The sequence below is a fragment of the Muntiacus reevesi genome, chromosome 19 (assembly GCF_963930625.1).
Source record: "Muntiacus reevesi chromosome 19, mMunRee1.1, whole genome shotgun sequence".
NCBI classification, from domain to species: domain Eukaryota; kingdom Metazoa; phylum Chordata; class Mammalia; order Artiodactyla; family Cervidae; genus Muntiacus; species Muntiacus reevesi.
Genome location: NC_089267.1, coordinates 38,837,367 through 38,861,025, shown reverse-complemented (window position 1 = coordinate 38,861,025; position 23,659 = coordinate 38,837,367). Strand labels below are relative to the sequence as shown.

The window sequence follows — 23,659 nt, the reverse complement described above, 5'->3', positions numbered from 1 at the left end:
ATGAGCTGTGGGTTTGATTCTTGGGTTAGGAAGATCCCCTGGAAAAGGACATGCCAACTCACTCTAGTATTCCTGCCTGGGAAATCCCATGGACAGAGGAGCCTGACAGGCTACAATTCATGGGGTCGCAAAGAGTGAGATATGACCTAGCTACTAAACAACAAATCTGTTTCTCCCTGGTTCTATTAACATTTGCTTCCTATGTTTAGGAGTGTTAGTATTTGATGCCTATATATTTATAACTGTTTTATCTTCCTGGTGAACTGGCCCTTTTCTCCGATGTTCATAGAGCCACCCCTGCTCTTTTGGTTACCATTTGCATGGAATGTCTTTTTCTATCCTTTCACACTCAGTCTATATGTGTTCTTAGATCTAAAGTTAGTTTCTTATAGACAGCATATAGTTGGATCCTCTTTTTTATTTTATCCATTCAGCCAATCTGAGTCTTTTGATTGGGGGATTCAATCCATTTATTACATCTGATATAATTACTAATAGGGAAGGACTTGCTATTTTGTTTTCTGCAAGATTTGTAGCTTTTTTTGTACCTCAGTCCCCCTCTTCCTCCTTTGTGTTTCATTGACTTTTTTTTGGAGTTACATGCTTTGATTTCCTTCTCATTTCTTTTTGTGTAAATTCTGAAGAGATTTTCTTTGTGGTTACCATGGGGATTATGTTTAAAAATGTTAAAGTTATAAGTTTATTTTGATAAGAAGTTGATTTGCACATAAAACTCCATTCCTTTACAGCTCTGCACACTCCCTACTTTATGTCCCCACAAGTCCCTTAGGCTCTCTTCACTTTTCATTTTTATCTCTGACTTGATAATATCAATAACTCTTCAAGGTCTTTCTTCTCTCTGATCAAATTGCCTGTTGTAGTCAATTTTTTCCTTATTCAATTATTGTATTCTTCAGCTCCAGAATCTGATTCTTTTTATTCTGTCTCTTTGGTGATATTCTCATTTTGTTCATACATCATTTTCCTGATATGTCAGCCTTGTTTTCTTTTTCTCTTTAGTACACTGAGCATCTTTAATTGTTTAAAATCTTTTTTTTTTAAGGTTTTATTGAATTTCTTATTATACTGCTTCTGTTTTATGTTCTGGAAGAAGGTCTTGACCCTGAGATAGGTGGACTCTTAGCTCCCCGACCAGGGATTGAACATGCACCCTCTGCATTGGAAGGCGACTTCTTTACTAGACTGCCAGGGAAGTCCCTAAAATTCTTTGTGGGGTAATTTCAGAGTCCTACATTGCTTTAGGGTTGGTTTCTGGGGATTTAGTTTTTTAGATTTTGCCACATTCTCTTGCACACACACACACACACACACACACACACATATATATATACCTTGCAAAGTTTGTTGTGATTTGGGCATTTGAAAAATAGCTACCATTTCCAGGGATGTATCTTCTTTGGACAAGTGTATATGTTTTTATTCCAGGATATAATATCTGCTTTTAGCAGATATCGTCTTAATTTCCCTAAGAGGCTTGCCTCTGTTTCTTCTCAGGAGCTTCCTGTTCCAATTTGTTTTATTCCTATCTGTATTCTTTTGGATCCCCTGTACCTGCCTATATAACTATAGACTCCCTGCTGTTCTAATGTACCTCCGTGCTCACTTCTGTGTTCAGTGATCAACTGGCATCCAAACCATTCTACATCTCCTCCTAGTGCTCCGAGTCAGATGAGATAGAATCCAGTCCCTCAAACACAAACGTTCACCTTTTTTCTTTCGGTCCCGAGGGAGAAGCTGGGAGTTAAGAGTTTCCTCTCAATTGCTGCCGTGCTGTATGCCAGGTTAGGACAAGCAAAATGCCCCGAATTTACCTCCATCTTTTGGTGCAGCCTCCTCCTGGTTTGTGTTTGCCTGAGCTGTAGCTTCCCAAGTGGCTTCTAGAGTTCTCACAAAGGTGTTTGGTCCTTCTATTGTTGTTAGTTCAGTGTCTCCACTGGGAATAAGGACCTGGTACGTCATAGGTAATGTCACTCCCCAGCTACCTGCCTTTGCTTTCCCTTGATATTCACTAGTCACAAATATTTAACAAAATTTCAGAGTATCTTAATGTGTGAAAGGTGCCTGGAAAACATTCTTATCCAACAAGTTTTATTTACTTATCTACCAATGGTCTGTTATCACGATAATTTGAAATAGGTAAACTGTTAAAATTCATTTAAAAACTAAGATTTTATTCCTCTAAGTTAAAAATATCACCAGTATTTATATGGAGTTAAATAACTGTGGTAAATGTGTTTAGAACTTAATCTCATTCTTAAAGAGATACTGAATTAAGTATTGCCTAATAAAAAAGTTCCCTAATTTTTACTAAAAAAGTGATCTAAAAAATTGAATCTTGGAAACCTCAACCAGAAATCTATTCATGGTTATTTAAGAAAAATAATTCCTCCTGTGGGGAAAAGTTTTGATAGCCCATATTCTGTTTTACTGCCTTCAATTATTTTGGAAACTATTAGTTTCAAGAAAACATTAACAGGAAACACCTGTTAAATTGGAGGTGTTGAAACATCAACTTTGTATCACAGGCATGCCTTTATTACTTTAGGTACCAGCATACTTTCTTACTCGTTAAAATTTTCATTTCGTCTCATGATTTCTAAGTGGAATAAGATAAATTCAGTTTTTCTTGCTCATCCCACTACTGATTAGAACTTCTATTAGAAATGTTGTATTTTTAAGAGGAAGTGCCAAGAACAAAGAGCAGAAGCAGAATAAGTAAAAATTTATCCAGTGCAAACTTACTTGTTGGATTCACCTGTATTGCTATGATGAAATAACCCAGTAGCAGACAGAAAAGGGCAGAGTCATGATGCAAATTCAACAGGTGAGACCATTTGTATATTATTGTAAGCTAACTAGAAATGGGCTGATATATTTCTTTATAAAATATGTTGAAGGCAGTGTTTATCTAAGGTGACAGTATTATCTTCTCACTAGGGTATGTGGCTACATACCCTAGTAGGTATGAAGGTAGCTATAACATCTCCATTCAAAATTATGCCTCCCAGCTCCCATCCCACACTATAATTTTATAGGCACTATCTTGTTACTCATCAAAACATTTATTGAGCTCAGTTATCACAAAAGCTTTGATTAAATTCAGAACTAATTGTTTGACAGTGTCAATTTTTTGTTCTGTAGTGACTCCCTAATTTAACCTGTTTCTAATAATTCTTAATAATTGATCTCTAAAAATCTCAGTTCAAAATGGACAAGGTATGGGACTGTATCAGTTATTTCCAAGATAAAACTTTTCCTTGTAGCTCTCAAAATGACTGCAAGAGTTTGCCATTTAAATAATAGATAATTCTGTAGTTAGGTAAAACTAAGTGTGATAGCTAATAAAAATCAGTAGAAACTAGGAATAGTGACTGATTTTGTTAAGTCATGATTTTTTGAGACAGCAAATAAAATTGGAGAAAAATTATTCTTTATTGAAAAATACTAATAATACTGACAGACTTCAAAAGCAATTCACGCTTCCAGAATACAAAGTACTTAATACATTTTTCAAGCCTGTTTGCATTTCAAAGTTAGCATTTTTGTAAATCAAATTTGATAACCTGACTAAAAATATTTTCCAGCTTTATTATTTAAGGAGCTGCACAATCTTTGAAGGGGGGACCATAAGGTGGGCAGGAGCAGAGGGGCAGAATGCACCTGGGACTGAGCAGCAGCTACACAATATTTCCCATAACTTCGGTGCTGGAAACAAAAACACTGCACAAGACAGCTGCCCTCCAGTGTCATAGAACCTTGGGAAATAGCATATCAAAAGGTAGCCAGCTTTTTCTTATAATTTAAACATTTTTCATGTAAGATTGCCTTTTGAAGAAGTCTTTAAGAATGCCACTGTAATTTAATATCATCCAATAACTGAATTAAAAAAAAAAAGACTGAGAAAAATGAGCTGTTACCATCATAATGGTCTTTGATGAACTGTGAGTAATTTTAGATGCAAAAAAATTAACATATATGTAAGTTTAATTTGAAACCACACAAATTTAATGTATGTAGGCTCAGATAGTAGCAGTGTTCACCTTATTACTGATAGCTTAACTGGAACAGCCACTCTATTCATTCCACCAGCAGGAATAGCAGCACCAATATCTAAAATTCTTTATGTATAAAAGCTTACATCATTATCAAAGTCCCATTCTTTGCATGCTCCAATTTTTGTTATTTTTTAACACAAAAGCAACAGGATTTGGAGAGATACTATTTGCTGTATTAAAACAGTTATACAGCATCTTGTACTGTCAAAAAGCAAAATACTGTGAACAGCAGCCCTTCTTCACAGCCCTAAACTTGAAGCTGCTGAGCACTCACTGCTTGTGCCAGCAGTGGCATTTCAACAGTAAAATGGCAGAAACTAAAGGAATCATGGCACAATGGATTTTGAATTCTTTTATCTACCATTGGTCCTGGGGCTGAGTACCTTCCCCTTGTAGACTGTATCTGCTGATCATTCCATCATCTTTAATGGAGGAAAGGCATCAGGTCATATAGCGGGTAATGGCTCTCAGAGCATAAAGGAGTTCTGCTTGCATCCTAGCTTCTATAAGAAGCAGATTAACATGAACCTGAATATAAAACACAACATTATTTAAGATATGGTTATAAGCATTTACAATCAGTTTCAGTGCATTTAATCAACACCAAATATAAGTAATGTTTTATGTGTACCACTGAATAGCTTAACATGAGTCTTGGGTTTGTTGACCAGAGTATCAATTTCTCAAAACAAAAGCCGTCTGATCTTTCTTGGAAATATGTTTTGAGCTTATATTTGATCACATCTCTTTTTGAAGGTTTGTTAGAATAATAAACTTTCCCTGCCAAATCATCATTCAGTAATTTCTGTAAAGACGGTTCAAGGATTCTCCTCTTTCTCCTAAGCCTGAACTTTGAAGACAGGCCAGAAGATCTGTTCTCCCTGTCGTTCTTCTTTTATGTTAAACCAGTGGTCTCCAACTTTTTTGGCATTGAGAACCGATTTCTGGATGATTCAAGCATGTTACATTTAATCTAATGCCATGCTGATCTGGCAGCAGGTACCCCTGGCCTGCAAGTTGGGGACCTCTGCTTTAAACCATAATGAGGTTTCCTTCCAAGGCATATCTAAGACAGCTGTTCTGGAATGTTCTTCTCTGGGTCAGTAGAGGTGATGGAAAGGACTGGAGACCCATTAGATTAGGTGAAGGAGAATAAGAACCACTGCTAAGTTACAAAGTAAACATAACAGGTACATACCTTCTCAGAGTGCTTGAACTGCCTCCAGAAGCTATCATACATTCTTTTGGTAACTTTTTCAGGAGTGCAAACAACAGTTTTGATATAAACTTTAAAGCTACGATCCAATAGCTGGTTAATTTCACCATAGTCATAGTCATCGTATCTGTTATAAGACAATGTGAGAATTACTATATTTTTGATGTATAGTCTGTTTTCTTATAGAAGTACAGACATCAATAGTAAATGTTATATATTCTTTTCTTCTCTTTATATAGGCAGCTGTCCCCTAAAATAAGAGCTTTACAATGTTTAATTTGGGGTGGATGAATGAGTATAAAGGAGTAAGAAATAGAGAAGTCAGGGAGATGAACAAAAAATTTGCTAGTGCCGAAGTAACAGTATATACTTAAAATCATGAATAAGCAACCACACTGAGGAACAAATTTTGGAAACAGTTTGAGTATTGATATTAAGAAATTAACAAATTAGACAATAATATTGATATATCCCATGATATATAAATTATAATCTACTTGTATAAATAAATGTTTTCTCATGTTTGCAGGGGTTCTTGGGTCAGATGAGGAAAAAAGAGAAGTGTCTCAGAGGAAAGAACTGGTCTCTAGGATGGCCTCACAGTATCTACACTTGGGCCATCCTGCTTTGGGCCAGGATGGTCGTAGGCACCAGGGTTTGCTCTGCCCCACTGGAGGGTACTTTCTACAACATCCAGGATCTTCTGTCTCCTATTTGGTTTTTAGTGGAAAAGGGAGAAAACTCTTGTAAAGTTGGTTCTATATAACCAAGAGAAAAGTCTGACTTTACAGCTAAAATAATCAGGAAGGACCATAGTGTTGTGTATGTTAAAAAGGTGGTGTATAGTGTGTGTATATAAATAGCATAATACTGATAAGAAAGTTTTGCATTTTATGAGGTATCATGGGAGTAGGTATTCTTTAGAAGGGCACTCTAAGAGTGCTAAGTTCCAGGAAGGCAGAACTACAAGTGTGTCAAGAGAATAAAAGTGATACAAACACATAAATATTCAGAGACAAACTCTGCCTCTTCTTCCGTGCTCCTGGGCAACCTTGCTTGTTGTTTAACTCTTAATTCCTAACTCTCCCTCCTGCCTAGCTAGGTGAGAGGAAACACATTAAGCTGCAAAAAATCAAGTTTATGAAGCATAAAAAGCATAAAAAAAGCTCTTAGGGAGGGGATGGTTCTGAGTATATTAACATGTATATCTGAATATGTGTTTCAAGCACCTGAATGATTTCCCTAAAAGAAAATATCTCTTCATAAATGTAAGAAAACAGACTAACCTGATTCCAAACATGCAGTGAATATAGTTCCAAATAGCCCGTCTGAGCGTTGAGGTATCAACATCTTTGTGCATTGCCATTGTATTATAAGTAAGATTGTAAGCAATGTGAAATTTTTCATCAATCAACTGTCCTACATCTGGATAAAGACGATTTACCAAAGAATAACCATGGTCTTCCCAACAGTAGTCCTAAATACAGAGAACAGAACAAACGTGAATAATTAAAATCTGGTCAAATATAGTTCTATGTCTATTGCTCTGTGGTGCAGTGAGACTACTGGCAGTTGAAATCTACTCTCTTTCTAGAACATCCCTAGCTTTCTGTTTCATTTGCATTCCAGTTTGATGTTTTCAATTTCTATACCACAACATGCAAAAGTTAAATTTTGCAACTCACCTAGTTTAAAAACCAGTGGAATCTCTGCCTTACACACACATCACCCGTATTCTGCTTTCTCTCACTGTTTCCCCCGTCAGCCTCCAGAGATGACTCGAAGGTCACTCTCCTTTTATATTGCTGCAGGCATTCAAATGTCTTCAAATTTTGTAAATTTTTAATTGAACACATCCATCACTCATTCTTTTTCCTCCTAACCCCCCTTCCTCTTAGTTCTGTTACGTCTTCTAATTAGTTTTCCTACATTAAATCTCCCTGTTTCCTTTTTTCTACTTCAAACAAAACTTAATAAGCCTCTACTTCTACGTTACTCCCATATTTGTTTTCCTAAAACACTTCTTTGATATTATGCCATCACTGTGGTCAAAACCTACAAGTCTGATCAATTTTAAAGTAACTTCCAACTAATCAGAAAAATCCTTTGCTTGAAGCTTTCAGCAGCCCAGCCAGTTTATGATACCTCCCCTCACTCTGTCCTTCAACCTAGGCTCAATTATTGCCTACAGTCTTATCTGCTTACAATGCTCATGCTTTTCAACTATTCAAGTCTGTCAAATCCTAATCCGCCTCCAAATAATTTTTCTAGTCCACATGATCTCTCCAATTGTAATTTATATTTCATGACACAACTTCACTACCAAGTAACATATTCTATATTACTTCCTGCGCCTAATCTGCCTCCTTAAACAATGTTAGTTCCTTAAGTCAAGAAAAAAAAATCTCATAGTTCCCAAATAATTTCATAAAGTTATTACTTAATACTAGCCCAATTACTAATGGGCAAGTTAGAACTATCAACTCATAACAGACTAAGAAATACATTTTAAATGCACTATGTGTCTACTGATGGATTGGAAGCAGTCTTAGAAAACAGCATAGAACAGATGTTTCCTAATTGATGATCCTCAACTTTTATTCTGGAACTAGAAGATATAGCAATTGTTGCTCCTGCAATATATATGCAAAGCACTTAGCTTCCTGCCAAAGCAAAAAGAGAGGTATCCTGGTATCCTGGAGGAAGACAAGGTTCCTAAGTTTCCATGGACTCAATATACACAGAATTGTACTGGGAATTTTTACTGTGTATTTCAAAGTTAATGATTATGGAGCTAAACAAACTGGGTCTACCAACAATAATTTGACTCCCTACCTCACTAAAACCTTATTCTTAGAGATGGGCATTATTTAATTTTGGAATAAGATATATTTATATAAAAATCCTCTTCAAGATTTAAATTTGAAGCTCTCAAAAATTCTCATTGCTTCAAATGACATTCAGTTCATATTTTACCAGGGAATTAGGTTATTGTAATCACCATGCCTTATTTTACATGATATTTATAAGAACTCACCCAAATTAAAACAAATTTGCTGTCCCTAAAAGTTCTAATTTAAGCACGTTTCACTCTGATTTTCTCATCCCCTTTGCTTCTACCCACACACACACAATGCCTGAAATGTGAAGACATTTCTCTTATCACAGAAATGGCCTCACTTTGACACTGATGCTCTGTAAAACAATGCTATAAATACGAGCTAGGTTCCAACACAACTATTTACTGTTTAGTTATATTATGAACTTTGAGTTTTAGTATACCACCTGGCTAGCCACTATTGTAATTTTGTTTTATGGGTGAGTGTTTTGAATTCTGAGCAACTGATTTATGAACTTTAACAATATAATAAATATATCTAAGGAACTGCATGTACATAGAAAAGTTATTTCTTTCTGTTCTCAAATCCAGATGGTTCCTTCTAATTTTAAGTCAGATTGAGAGATTTCTAACCAGTCATGTACATACAAGTTGTGATTTTACCTGGACTCGAAATGTTGGGACGTGCATTCCATGTCTAGAGAAATCCTTATAGCCATAACTAGTATCCTCAAAGTGACGTGATACATCTCTTGCTGGTGTAACTTCATCATCATCTGAAATAATTTTTTAAAAAAGCTACTGAAAGCTTTTCAAAAACAGGATACTAGTTAAAATTCATTTTACCTATAATAAGTAAAAATAGGATAACCCTTTTTCTGATACTTAGTAACCAATATCAACTAAAATAAAGTCTTAAAACTATAAAGAAGTTGCTTAATAGTAAATGGAATATAAAGGTTAAAAATATACTCATGGTTGCATTTACTGTGCTTTTTATTCCTCTCTTTCACAGATCCTCTCTTCCTCTGTATCCCCTCTCTATAGATGTTAGGCTCTATTTAAAAGTATGTACTCCAAGTAAGAATACCCTTTTGAAATTATCTTTATGGTATTAACAAATCATCTGTGTTCTAAACCTTAGCACTTGGACTAGTTTTAGTTGAATATTAATGTCATACAATATGTAAAATGATCTAACAGCTTCCCTGATGCCTGAGATGGTAAAGAATCTGCCTGCAACACAGGAGACATGAGTTCGATCCCTGGGTCAGGAAAATCACTTGGAGAAGGGAATGGCTACCCACTCCAGTATTCTTGCCTCAGAAATTCCATGAACAGAGGAGCCTGGTGGGCTATAGTCTGTGGGGTCTCAAAGAGTCAGACACAAATGAGCAACTAACACTAACAGAAACACTTCTGAAATGAATACAGGAAAGAGGCTCAACACTCTAAGCCTTTTTAGATTATTTTCATGTTTAGGAGTTGATGAGATTATAGTTTCAAGTAAACAGAATCAAAGACTTCTCAGGTTAACATCAAACCTCCATTTATACAAATTTGATTTTTTCTTTGCTATTAAACTTGGTTTTAATATGTACTCTTTGTCCCACTGTATTATTGTCAAAATATATTGACACTATAACTTTTTTCCTTTAAATTACCTAGTTTACGTATTAAATCCTATAGGTTACATGTGATAAAGGCCTAACAAAGGGTTTAAGCTGTTAGTTATCTAATAAGTAGCTCCTTTTCACAAATTATAGAATTTTAAAGCTGGAAGTAATTATTAGGCCTTTATGGATGCAACTTCCTCATTTTAAAGAAAAAAAAAGGAATGCTCAATGCTAAATGACTTAACATTCACAAAGTTTATTAGCAGTGATTTTAGAATCTAATCAAATATCCTTGCTCTTAGTCTATTTTTACTTTAACTCCCTTTTCTGGAAGTAGGACTACCTATGCAATAGCCTTTCTAAAAGGAAAGACATATTCGAATTCAACTTAGAAGTTTTGCACAGCAAAGGAAACCATAAACTAAAAGACAGCCTACAGAATGAGAGAAAATATTTGCAAACAAAGCAACTGACAAGGGATTAATCTCCAAACATACAGCTTATGCAGTTCAATATTGAAAAACCAAACAACCCAATAAAAAAAAATGGGCAGAAGCGCTAAACAGACATTTCCCCAAAGAAGACATATAGATGGCCAATAGGCACATGAAAAGATATTTAATATCACTAATTATTACAGAAATGCAAATCAAAACAACGGTGAGGTTATCACCTCACATCAGTTAGAATGGCCATCTTCAAAAAATCTACAAACAATAAATGCTATAAAACTGTTGTTGGGAATGTAAATTCATGCAGTCGCTATAGATAACAGTACGGAAGTTCCTTAAAAAACTAAAAATAGAGCTACTATCTGATCCAGCAATCCCACTCCTAGGTATGCGTCCAGAGAAAACCGTAATTCAAAAGGACACTGCATGCCTGTGTTTACAGCACCACTACTTATAATAGCTGAGACACGGAAGCAGCCTAAATGTCCACTGACGGCAGTAGATCGCGAGGCGGTACACATATCAGCCACAAAAGAGAATGAAATAATGCCATTCACCACAACATGAATGGACCTGGAGATTACCCTATTATGTGAAGTTAGAAAAAGACAAACATCATACAATACAGCTTATATGAGGAGTTGTAGAAAACCTGTGGTGACCAAGGGTTTGGGATGCAGCTGGGGTGTAGGGGGGGTGGGGGTACGGGGAGGGGGAGGGATAAATTGGGAGTTTGGGATTGACATATACACACTACTATATATAAAACAGATAACTAATAAGGACCTACTGTATAGCACAGAGAATTCTACTCAAAACTCTGTACTGACCTGTATGGAAAAGGAATCTAAAAGTAGATATATGTGTAACAGGTTCATTTTGCTGTACACTTGAAACTAACACAACATTGTAAATCAACTGTATTCCAACAAGAAAAACTTATTTAAATTGTCTTTAAAAATTGGACTCTTTTTTGGAAATAATAGACATTGACTATGTAATGGTTGCTTTTACCTGAAGAGAAGACAAACATGCTCTCTCTTTTTTCTATTTCAAAACGTGACGCCATCTCTTCCTGACTTGCCTCCTCTTCTTCTCGACATTCCTGTAACTGCTTCATCTTTTCCATGAGGGCTTCAACCTCAAAGAAGGAATCACTTACCTTAAACAAAAGTGCAGTTAAGGTTGTTACATATGTCAAACATGGAATGAATTTTATTAAGTCTATCTCATAAGAATTTGCATCTTAATACAAGAAAAATATAAGATGCAATATAAGAAAATTCATGGAATGAATTTTATTAAGTCTATCTCATAAGAATTTGCATCTTAATACAATATAAGAAAAATAGATCTTATAACTTTAATGCACATGAATGAATCAAAAACAATTATTTTGGCCTATCATATATACAGATACATAAATGTTAAAATTTAAAACAATAGAAAAATTTTAAGAACACATTCTAATGTTTAAATTTTTATTTCAAAAGTTAGTAATATTACTGTCATTAAGTTTTAAAAATTAAAATTTAACACTACCTGTCAGTTTAAAACAGAACTGAGTTACGCTTTTACTTGCTCAGTAAAACAAATAAGGTATACAAAATATAAAGTGGTTTTACATCAACTTTGTACACTGGGCATATTGTCAGTAGACAGGTATATCTCAGCTATATTGTGGGTTCAGTTCCAAACCATTAGAATAAAGCGAGTATCACAACAAAGCAAGTCAAGAATTTTTTTGGTTTTCCAAGGCATATAAAAAGTTATATTTACACTATACAGTAGTCTTTAATGTGTGCAATAGTATTATGTCTAAAAAGCAATGTACATACCTTAAAAAAATCATTACTAAAAATACTTAACACCTGAGAATAGGGAGCTTATCTACTAGAGAAGTTTTTTTAAAAATTATATTATTTAAAAAAAATTATATTATTTCACTCTTATTCTTATCCTAGCTGAGGGATAACTAGGAACAGTACTTCTTTAGCCTCGTACTAAATCAAAGGTGGGGAAAGAATCCAATTCTTAGCATCCTAGCAACTGATGTACTCACCCTTAGTCCATCTTATAACCTTTAAACTTTGATAAATAATCAGTGGCCATATGCGGACCTCTCACATGAATCCAGATAGCTCAAAAGAGGGTGAAACTGATGGTCTTGGGCCTTATCAGCACAGCACAGCAATCAACCTTGGGAAAAGGATTTTCCTTCCTGTGCTAATCTCACCACATGTAAAGGCTACCTCTTATTTAGTACCTGACAAACCCTAAGCACTGTACTAGGCCTTTTACCTCTAGAGACATTTCACTTAAACTTTGCAATAACCTTGTTTGACCTTTATTTATAAATGAAAGAATGGGGGGTCAGGGAGGGTAGATAACTTGCCAACAGTCAAATAATATGTTAACAGTCAAGTAGTTGTTAAAGTCAAACATAAATTCAACCTGTCCAAATCTGTCTTCAAGGAATAATAAAACTGAGAAAATCTGTGCAAAGCATTGAGAAGGCTGTACCATTGTTTCCACTTGGAAATATAAACCCTTGCTCTTTCACTACAGCTAAAGAATGCAGAGGGGATTTTGACACATCATATATAGGAGTTAAAACTTGCTTACAGAAAATTCAACTCATTGTGATCTATTTCCAAGGAATAACAAAGCTGAGAAAATATAAATGCCAGAGAAGAGAAGGAATAGAGGTAAAAGCATTTTAATAAATTTACATTCACTTCTATATATATTTGTGAGAAGTTAAAACGTGAAGAAGTATTTTAAAAGGAGAAATTCCAGATCAAAGCTGATTAACTCTTCTAAAAGATAAACAATTGAGATGACACCCTGTTTCTTTTGTGAAAAAGGGAAGAATGGGATGTGATCAGCAGCAGGCAGTTTGTATCAAGTTCCCCTCTCTTCAGTCTTCCCTCATCTCACATTCAGTAGCCATTCAACACTAGCTGGCCCTGGCACATCCTGGTGGCTTCCAGTCCTGAAGTTATTCGAATGGAGTCTCCTGGAGGGTCTTATAATTATGTATAAGTCATATAATTTTGTATATCTCCCTTAGCATCAGACACTATAGTGCTCAGCATTTGGAGGCAGTCAAATACTTGCTGAATGAATAGATCGGGGGGCCTAATGCCTTTTTGGACTTAACAGGGTAAATTTTCCTAAAAGCCAAAAAATAATACAACAGCAATTACTGTGATTAGTTTTACAACAACCCTGTAACAAATAGATACTTACCGAAACATTTCCTGCTGAGTTGACCTGCATCTCATCCACGCTGTGATTGCCGTTTGTAATGTCACAGATGCAGTAGTTACTAACAGAAGGAGGTCTGAATGTGTGGCCACCATCACAATGAATTTCTGGACTGATTCCACAGCCAAATGTGAACGAGGCAAGAGAATGATAGTGTGTGAGTAGAACTACTGCATGTACCAGTTCTGCAAGGGACCAGCTATGCTCTTCAGCTTTTAAAAGTCCCTTGGGGAAAAAATGAGAATATATTTTTATACTGGGGTATGGTGTTGGTGAAAGAATATAGTTCATCTTGGTATTTAATCTACTGAAAACAGGATTAGTTACTGTATAAAACTTAGGATAAAATGACAATTTGGGGCATGTAGAACTCAGAATTTGCTAATTTTTATGAATATATTTTTAAAAATTGAGCTTAACATAATCTGGTAATGACTAATTCATTATTATTTTATCTGAAATCTTGATTTAAAAATGCGGTAGAATACATTTTGTTTAAGGCAGTTGCTGTGTTTCAGAAAATGGATTATGAATGCATTAACTATGTTCGTGCGAAGTTTCAAACCAAATGTAATAAATTTGAGTTTAAAGTAGAAGCTACTGTGGAAAATATGCCTGTTTTTCTTTAATATCAGGCTTCCTCAAGGAATTTTTAAGATAGTGGTTTGAACAACTTGACTCTGAATATGTCTAAATTGTCAAATTATATTTATTTTAAAAATTATGCTCAAGGTAAAGTCTATAATTCTTAAAAGTCTTACAAATCTGTTTCCATTCTGCTTTATTATCTATTTTATAGTATTGTATAATTTTATATTACTAGACAATATAACAGACATTGCATTAATCACATTCAAATCTTATATCTCCTTGAAAATAAGATGCTTCAATTATATAAAAGTATCTAAAATACTCTAGGGAATTCCCTGGCACTTCAGTGGTTAGGACTCTACACTTCCACTGCAGGGGACACAGGTCTGATCCTTGGTTGGGGAACTAAGATCCCATAAGCCTCATGGCATGGCCAATAAATTATTAAAAAAAAAAAAGAAATTTTAAAAAATTTCTACTGCATGGCAGATTCTTTTAGAGAAAATCAATCTACTTTTATTCTATTATCTTTATTATCAGACAGTAAAGAATCTGCCTGGAATAGAGGAGACCTGGGTTCGATCCCTGAGTCGGGAAGATCCCTAGGAGAAGGGAATGGTTACCCATTCTATAGTTTTCTTGCCTGGACAATTTCATGGACAAAGGACCTGGCAGGCTCTAGTCCATGGGGGTCACAAAGTGTTAAACGCTCATTCATGTCTGACTCTTTTTTTTTTTTTTTGAGTGTTTAACACTTTCAATAGAACCAGAAGAAACTAGTTTAAGATGGTATTTTGCAAAGATATACAAGATGCCACTTATTTACATCTATCAGAATGGCTAAAATCCGAACACTGACAACAGCAAATGCTGACAAGTATGTGAAGCAACAGCAATGCTCATCCATTGCTGGTGGGAACACAAACTGGTACAGCCACCTCAGAAGACAGTTTCACAGTTTCTTACAAAACTAAACACAAGCTTACCATACAATCCAGCAATCCCCGTTATTTACCCAACTGAGTTGAAAACTAATGTCCATCATAAAACCTGCATGTGAATGTTTACAGAAGTTTTATTCATAACTGCCAAAAACTGGGAGTAACCAAGATGTCCTTCAATAGGTGAATGGACAAACTGTAGTACATCCACAAATTGGGGTATTTTTCAGCAATAAAAAGAAATGAGCCATCAAGTCATGGAGGAACCTTAAATGCATACTGACAAATAAAAGAAGCTAGTGTGTAAAGGTTATATACTGTATGACTCCAACTATATGACATTCTGGAAAAGGCAAAACTATAAAGACAATAAAAGGAGTAGTAGTTTCAGGAGGAAGGGAGAGAGATGAATAGGGGGAGCATAGGAGATTTTTAGGGAAGTGAAACTATTCTGTAGGACACCATAATGATGGATAACATGACATTATACATTTGTCAAAACCCATAGAACTGTACAACACAGTGAACCCCAAAATAAATTACAGACATTATTAATTCATCAATTGAAGCAAGTGTACTATGCTAATACTAGAAGTTAGTAATAAAGAAAACAATGTGTGTGTTGGTGTGGGGGGTGGGATGGAGGGTTGAAGTGGGTAGAATATGGGAACTCCCTGGGCCATTTTTCTGTAAACCTAAAACTGCTTTAAAAAATAGTCTATTAATTAAAATAAAAAAGACACCCTAAATATATTCTTTGCTTACCTCAATATGTTCTTTGGTAATAAGCCAAGGTCTATGGGCTAACACTTTGTTAAGTTCTCCTAAATTCTGTAGTTTTTGAGGAGCATTCTCTAAACCATTAAGCCACTTGGGGTCTCCACCAACATGAAGAAAATCATTCACATGGAGATTCACTAAGTAGGAGCACTGATGTCTTGCTGCAGCCTTAAGAGAAAACAAAAGATGATTTGAACTATACATATTAAAATCTTGAACAACTACGAGTCTTTTTTTCTTTACAATGTGCAGAACAGTTATTTTTTTGATTAGTATGTTCTCAAATTTTCCATACACTACAGAAATGAAGTTTTCATATAAACATTCAAAAATTCACATATGCTATAGAAAACACCTCAAAAATATCCCATGAACAAAAAATATCTGATAAAAGTATTTGAATTTTAGAAAAATTCTATACCTATTGTCAGAACCTGCTAAGAAGAAATTTCAGCTAAGATGCCAACCATAAAACAATGGAATCTTATTTATAAATTGAACATGAGTAAAAACCACTTATATTAACCTGAACTATTTATATAGCAGTGAAATAATCTTGTTTTCTACTTTATTTTCTTATTTAGTAGGAAATGGTTCTCAATAAGGGTTTCCCTGGTAGCTCAGCTCGTAAAGAATCTGCCTGCAATGCAGGAGACCCCAGTTTGATTCCTGGGTTGGGAAGATCTGATGAAGAAGGAAAAGGCTACCTACTCCAGTATTCTTAGGTTTTCCTGGTGGCTCAGCTGGTAAACAATCCGCCCACGATGGGGGAGACCTGGGTTCAATCCCTGGGTTGGGAAGATCCCCTGGAGAAGGGAAAGGCTACTCGCTCCAGTATTCTGGCCTGGAGAATTCCATGGACTCAACAAAGTGTAAATACATATTAGTTTTCCTATTATTTAGAAAGAGGAAAAACAGATACTGCTTAACAGGAATCCGGTTAGAAGTTGGAATATAAGTATTTATTCCTGTGTTTGAAGCATTAACCATATCTTAAAAATATTAATAAAGCAGGGAGAAAGGAGATTATTTACAAACCATTATTCCAATGTAGTGCCGATAATGTAGGGGTAATGGCCCATCCATTTGCAGTAGATAGTGTTGAGTTTTTAAGAAACTTTCTAAATACTGTGGGTGAAAAACCATCACTAAGGTAATATTATCCAAACGACCCAAAGCAGCAAAAGAATCTGCAAATAAAGTATGCATCTGTGCGTCTTCACTCCCCACTTGGAGAATCTGTATGAAAGAGAGGAAAACCATGGTTACAGAAATTGTAAATCGGTGTTAAAGAAAACATGGAAGGGGGAGAAATAAAGCATGCATGCACACTGCATTGTGTGTGTCATTTAGAAGCCAGTTAAATTTGGCTTGAAAAAAGGATGTTATAATTCTACAAATTTAACTCAACTGGTTGCAAGATAGGAGAATAAACAGTCATATATCATGTAGCAGGGGAGAAACAACAATGGCCATCTAGATAGGCTGCTTGTAGGCTTGGCCAGAATCCAGATAAAGAAGCAGATTTAGATTATCAAATTTGCAGAGCTTGCAGACACTAATGCCTTTCCTTTTAACAACACCTACACTCCCACGATTGAGAGAACCAAAATTAACTAACAGTAAACAATCCTTGTGAAAACAAAGCATAGAAACATTTACACATTTTAGAATTAAAGATCTAAGCTAGCATTGATACCAGCCTGTGGAGTTGGCCAAGATCAAGTAACTCAGCGTATGGGCACACTTAAATAACATCTAAATATAAGCAGGTGGCATATCATTGGTCAAAAACAAGTCTTGCCTTTGCTTGATTAATTATGGGTGTTAGAAAAGTGTCATGAAATACTAGAAATCAAAGTGACTATAATAGCTTTCTAATCCTACAGATTCACTGCCAAAGCATGATGATTAACAATGATCAACTCTGTGTAAAGCATATTGTTGATCAACAATTGTTCAGATGCCAAGATGTGGGTCATGAAAGCTTTTCCTTAAAAGCATACAGTTCACTATGTACTTTTACAAACAACATACCTCCTTTTCTGGAATGAATCTGCTTGGTCCCTGTCCTAGTGGTCGAGGAATTCTAATTCCAAGTTCCTAGAAAAGAAAATTACACCATCTCAGGCCGCTAGCAGTAAACAACATGAACTGAGGCCACAGGAATGGGAGAAAAAAACAACCAGTTGAACAGAGCCTGGCTTGTTTTGGTGGTTTGTTTTCATGACCATATATATGGTCCTCTTTTTGCATCACATAACTGACAACGGTTTATAATAAGAATCTAACTAAAAACAATAAAACCTGTTTCACTAAAACCAGAGTTTTGCATAAAGTACTTGGCAGAAAGTCTAGGACAGAAAGTTCAGCACATAGCAGCCAACCCTGTGGACTGTCAGAGATACAAAATAAGACCAATGTGTTTATACAGCCAAAACCCAAGCAACCAAAATATCAATCCCTGTGCATCTTGTCAGGAAATGAAAAAGTCATAATCTCCACCTAGATAACTTAAACTGAAAGAAGTATAATTATTATTACATCTACAATAATACTTCACAAGAACAGAAATATTATGAAAAATAAAAGTTATTTAAACCCACAAAAGAGAAAGTGCTGCAGGACATGGTTTCTCTGTGGTTGAGTAAAACAATTTTAGAAAAATTAATTTTGTGAGTTTTCCTTAAATTTTTAATTTATAGGATCTCATTGACTTCACTTATATTTTTGAGCTCAACTAATTAAGAAACGGTTTTCTACCCTTTGACATAGGGAACCTAGAATTCTGTATTTTGTGTGACAATGTACTATGGTTAACAAAAACTGACTATTACCATACCAGCTTTTCCCTCAATGCAATATGCTTATAGAAACAAAACCAAAATATATTTCAGCCCTCCCCCCCTTTCTTTTGAGTTCATGTCCTATCTGTCTTGTCTCTAGGCAAACAAACCCACCTTCTTTAACAACTAAATATTAACCCTTGCTTATATAATTACATACAAATACTATTTCCATCCTCTCTTTACTGCTTCCAAAAGTCCTTCATGATATAAACCAGATGCTTTTCTTTTAAAGGAAAAAAAAAGGTGTGGGAGGTGGGGGGGGGGTTGCGGCGCAGTGATGCAGACAGAGAAGAACATATGGCAGCAATTCAAGAAATTTGGTCCAAGTGAATGGAAACCTTTTGAGCAGAATTGATTTAGGCAGGCAGGAAAAAATCGAAGAGAATCTTAATCAGTAGAACTCAAGATTCAGATTTGAAGTAGGCTCTATTTGCACACTAAATCTAAAATTTTATATAGGTTTCAAGTAATTTTGTATTAGAGGTCAGTGATTTTTTACTCTGATAATTACACACTTACTTATACTGAAGATAGTAATGTCTCTTAACCGTATCCTTCACTGAGGAGGCACTAAATTTACTGGTCCAGCTATGTATGTGTCTCAATTTAATATCCTATAATAAATGCAAGGAAACAACCCCACATTCCTTTTATTCAATAGACAAATGCAGCTATTTATATAAAATGATGACTCTGTTGGCTTTTCTAACTGCTGAATTTCTGATCTAATTACATACATTTCAAAGAAAATATTATGGGCAAGATTTCAAGGCTAAAATTAATATTTACCCTTTTTAATTTCTTCACTATCTTATTTAAACAAAATGCATTTTAGCAACACACCCCACTTTTCAGGGGTTTATTATTCATTTTATACATAAGATACTATTCCTGAAACTTTAGTATACAAAAAGATGTCGTTTCAAAGAAAGAGAAATGGATTATTCAACAAATGATTTTGATACAACTGGGGACCCACTCAGAAAAAAGTGAAACTGGAGCCTTAAATCATACTTTAGGTACATATTGTGTATGTACTTTACATACACAATAAATCATATGTAAGTAAAAAAAAAAATTACAATATTAGAAGAAAATACTTGTGGAGTTAGATCTAAAAATGCAACAAAACCCAGAAGTCAAAAAATGTAAGACTGATAAGTTTGATGCCAAATATACTTTCAGATGGGAAAAATAAACTTATATAAAGTTAAACAAACAGAAAACTTGGAAATGTTTGTAACTCACACAGACAAGGGCTTTTTAAAAAATACATAATAACAAATCACTAAGAAAACCCGAGAACCTGATAGAAAAAATGAACAAAGGACATAAACAGTTCAAAGAAAAGGATACATAAACGTCTGAAAAAATGATCAATCTTCACAAAACAACTGCTGTTTAACTACACTGAGATACAATTTTTCACCTAAAAGACTGCTTAAGATCAAAAAGTTTGATGATAGACTATGTTGGAGAGGGGGTGGAGAAATAGCTATTCAATACTTATACACCTCTGATGGGAGTGTTTTAAAATGTAAGGAAGAAAGATCAAGAAATATATAAGAAGTACAAATTAGTGCAACTTCCAGGAGGGCAATCTGAAATACTGATCAAAATTTAAGTTACATACCCTAATTGACAATTCCATCCTAGACATTAACCTATGCTCACATTTTTGAAATGTCATATGTAAAAGTATAATTACTGTCACCCTGTTTACAATTGTATAAGATATAAAACTACCTAAGTGCTCATCAATAGAGGACTGTTTCAATAAAGTTTACTATGACCATAGATTAGAACAGCATGCTTCTGCTGCTGCTGCTGCTGCTAAGTCGCTTCAGTCGTGTCCAACTCTGTGCGACCCCATAGATGGAAGCCCACCAGACTCCCCCATCCCTGGGATTCTCCAGGCAAGAACACTGGAGTGGGTTGCCATTTCCTTCTCCAATGCATGAAAGTGAAAAGTGAAAGTGAAGTCGCTCAGTTGTGTCCAACTCTCAGCGACCCCACGGACTGCAGCCTACCAGGCTCCTCCTTCCATGGGATTCTCCAGGCGAGAGTACTGGAGTGGGTTGCCATTGCCTTCTCCAGAACAGCATGAGGTCCTTACAAAGAATGAAGCAGCTGTACACAAGTTGGCTTTAAAAGATCTCTGGGGTATATTATGTAGGGGGAAAAAAGGCAAAGTGTATATATTACTATTTGTGAGGAAAGGAAAAAAATTAGAAATTCCATTTCTAGGACTTTATCTTATACATACATTAGCAGCATGTGGATTGTGTGTATGTGTGTATTTTTTAAAACAAGACCAGATTGTTAGTACACAGGCTTCAAAACAAAGAGGTTAAGGTGTATTATTTTGGTTTTATTTCTATACCAAATAGATAGTTTATATATCAAACTATTAATATTACAACACTAGCTTTATAATTCTAAGCAAGTGCTTATCAATGTTTCAGAAATGGAATATTTTCCTATAGGTATGCCAAGTGTCTTTACCAGTGGTCCTACATAATTCTCTTTGAAAGTCTATCCCTATAGCCAAATTTAGTAGGTATACTGGTACCACTGTTTCCCCTCTTCTTTGCCTTCACAGGTCAAATCTTTCCTTCCCAGTTTCTTTAGAAAAAAAATTTTTTAAGAGTGGAAAATTGTTTTAAAACAGGACGTTAAGAAAAAGTAAACATTCTTAGGAATGTATTATATACCTACTATGCTAATAACCAGGCTTTCCCTTGTGGCTCAGCTGGTAAAGCATCCACCTGCAATGCGGGAGACCCGAGTCCAATCCCTGGGTGGGGAAGATCTCCTGGAGAAGGGGAAGGCTACCCACTCTAGTATTCTGGCCTGGAGAATTCCATGGACTACAGTCCACAGGGTCACAAAGAGTAGGACATGACTGAGCTGGACTTGACTGAACAACTTTCACTTTTCATGCTAATAACCTCTCAGTGTTAAGATCACATTCATTCTTTGATGAGGTACCAGTCTAACAGGTAAGCTGGGGACAGAAAAGAAAAACTGAACGAAAGGAATGGAAAGGAGTCTTAGATATTCAATACTCTAATTTCATTATTTTACTTAAGGCTAGTTCTAGGTAAAACAGAATTTTATGAGCTCTGAGCTGTATCTCAATTTATCCTAATTCAGATTCTATCAGAAAGCAGATAATTGATTCCATTGAGCTTCCCGTTGCACACAAACTGTTCCCTAACCTCTGGAACAAGTAAACAGGTGACAATTATCTTGAAAACATCCATGAAGTCTGTTTCTAGAGTTGGTGTCTTTAATTACTCTCAAGAGTTTAAGAGTTTTTGATACTTAAAGGTCCTTTTAGATACCACTGTTATTATACAATAGTATTCTCAACTTCTAAAGGGTTAAAGGTTTCAGATTTCTGGAAAACTCCCTTTTGAAACACTTCTTTTCCTAGTCACATGACAAAATAGTGCTACCCTGTTTTCTAGCAGGTGTTTATTATTATTATTATTATTATTTTTTAAGGCACTATGGGTCTTCAATAGTTGGCTTATGGAAAGCCAAACTAAGTGCCTTTCGTAACTTCCTAAAGGTTACTTCAACTGTGCCTTCATATGTATCTAAGACACTGAATTACAGATTTAGAACAAATTTTGGCCAATTTAGATTCAAGGAGGCCGAAGTTGCCAACAGCTAATGATCTTGTTGTGAAGCAGATGTATATGCTAATCACAGCACAAAACATCACTGACTCTTGGTGAAGGTGTGGATGGGAAATCTAACATGGGAACTAACAGTCCTCTCCTCTCAACAGTCCTCCTAATCAGCGTCTTTGAAAGAGTTAGCAACCGCTTCTGCCATCACAACATTTCTGCAAATCTCTGACGTGGTATCTGTTTCCTCTCCAGTGTATGATACTAACATTCTAATTTTCACAACATGAAAATTCTCAGCAAATGTTGACAGTACCAAAGAATGACTGATGTATGTGATATATTCACTGTGTAAATCTGTTTATGTACTGAATGTATTGTTCTAATCAGATTTTTCAAATTTGTCAGAGATACATTTATGAATCTATGTAAATATCTTTAAGCAAAGGAATGGACAATTTGCCACAAACGCAAAATGAGAGCATTTATTGGCTTACACATCTATCCATTTGCAAAACTAGTTGAAAAGTAAAAACAATCAGATCTCTTGAATCATTTTATTTTTTCTCACTGCACTTGGCACATTTTAAAATTATCTAGATGTCTTAATACTGATAATAGCAACAATGATGCTAACTTTGATTTGTAAAACATTACAAAAGCAGTTCTTTTTGAAACACATTTCAACATGGCAAAAATATACTGTGTAAAAAAATAAGAGTTCCCATCCCACTCTTCCTTGTTTAGGGGAATCATTGCCTATAGCTGGATGCTAGCCTTCTGACATTTGAAATTTTTAAATAGAAATGAAGAAATTCAGAAGCCTTATAAAGAAATCTCCCTATTATAACAAAATGTACTAATGCTTCCTCTAAATTTGTCATTAACTTTTATAGGGAATTTAGAAATATTTAAAGTTCAGGTATCTCTTTTTCCAGTGTCTGGTATTCTATGAACTACATCCTAGAAAAATAAAAACTCAACTGATTTCGAAGTACTGGATTTATAAGGCTGACTTAGGCTCTTATGTGTGCCCTACACTTTAGTCAGGAGTTCCATTTCTGAAAGGTGTTTTAACTTCAAGGCACTGTGGAAGTTTGCTATTTGAAAGAGTTCTGTTATTAATTATTTTGCAAAGTGAATAAGTTTTCTTATAAAGCACTACTTCCTAATTTATCTTCCCACATGTTGGATGTTTTAAAAATGAAATACAACTACACAAAAGCTGCCTGGTCTCCTGAACACAATCCCATAGGCTCTCTAATCAGTGTGTAAGATAAAATGTATCTCTTTATCTTCCAGTTTACATGGCTATATTTAGATCTGGGCAAGAACCAGGATTCTACACACAAATACCACTAGAAAGAACAGATTCAAGCACAATCAAGAGG

General features: G+C 35.2%; 2 protein-coding genes across 4 annotated transcripts in view; one reads left to right on the top strand and one right to left on the bottom strand.

Annotated features, from left to right (window-relative positions):
* Positions 1-23,659, top strand: part of ARMC2 (armadillo repeat containing 2) — a 159,566-nt gene that overhangs the window by 135,031 nt on the left and 876 nt on the right. Inside the window, exon 18 of one of the 2 annotated variants that reach the window (XM_065911817.1) lies at positions 12,768-13,424. The exons of the other annotated variant lie outside the window; for it this stretch is intronic. Within the exon in view, the coding sequence (XP_065767889.1) occupies positions 12,768-12,922 (155 nt within the window). The 3' untranslated portion in view covers positions 12,923-13,424. Of the gene's footprint in view, positions 1-12,767; positions 13,425-23,659 lie in introns of those variants that run through there. 2 annotated transcript variants of the gene reach the window in all.
* The window catches only part of SESN1 (sestrin 1), a 110,696-nt gene continuing 90,471 nt past the window's right edge, over positions 3,435-23,659 (bottom strand). For both annotated transcript variants that reach the window (XM_065911818.1, XM_065911819.1), the window contains exons 2-10: positions 17,819-17,884; positions 16,820-17,020; positions 15,767-15,949; positions 13,452-13,694; positions 11,214-11,361; positions 8,795-8,907; positions 6,579-6,769; positions 5,275-5,419; positions 3,435-4,604 (exon numbers count right to left, since the gene is read on the bottom strand). In XM_065911818.1, coding sequence (XP_065767890.1) covers positions 4,518-4,604; positions 5,275-5,419; positions 6,579-6,769; positions 8,795-8,907; positions 11,214-11,361; positions 13,452-13,694; positions 15,767-15,949; positions 16,820-17,020; positions 17,819-17,884 — 1,377 coding nt within the window. In that variant the 3' untranslated portion in view covers positions 3,435-4,517. The remainder of the gene's footprint in view (positions 4,605-5,274; positions 5,420-6,578; positions 6,770-8,794; positions 8,908-11,213; positions 11,362-13,451; positions 13,695-15,766; positions 15,950-16,819; positions 17,021-17,818; positions 17,885-23,659) is intronic.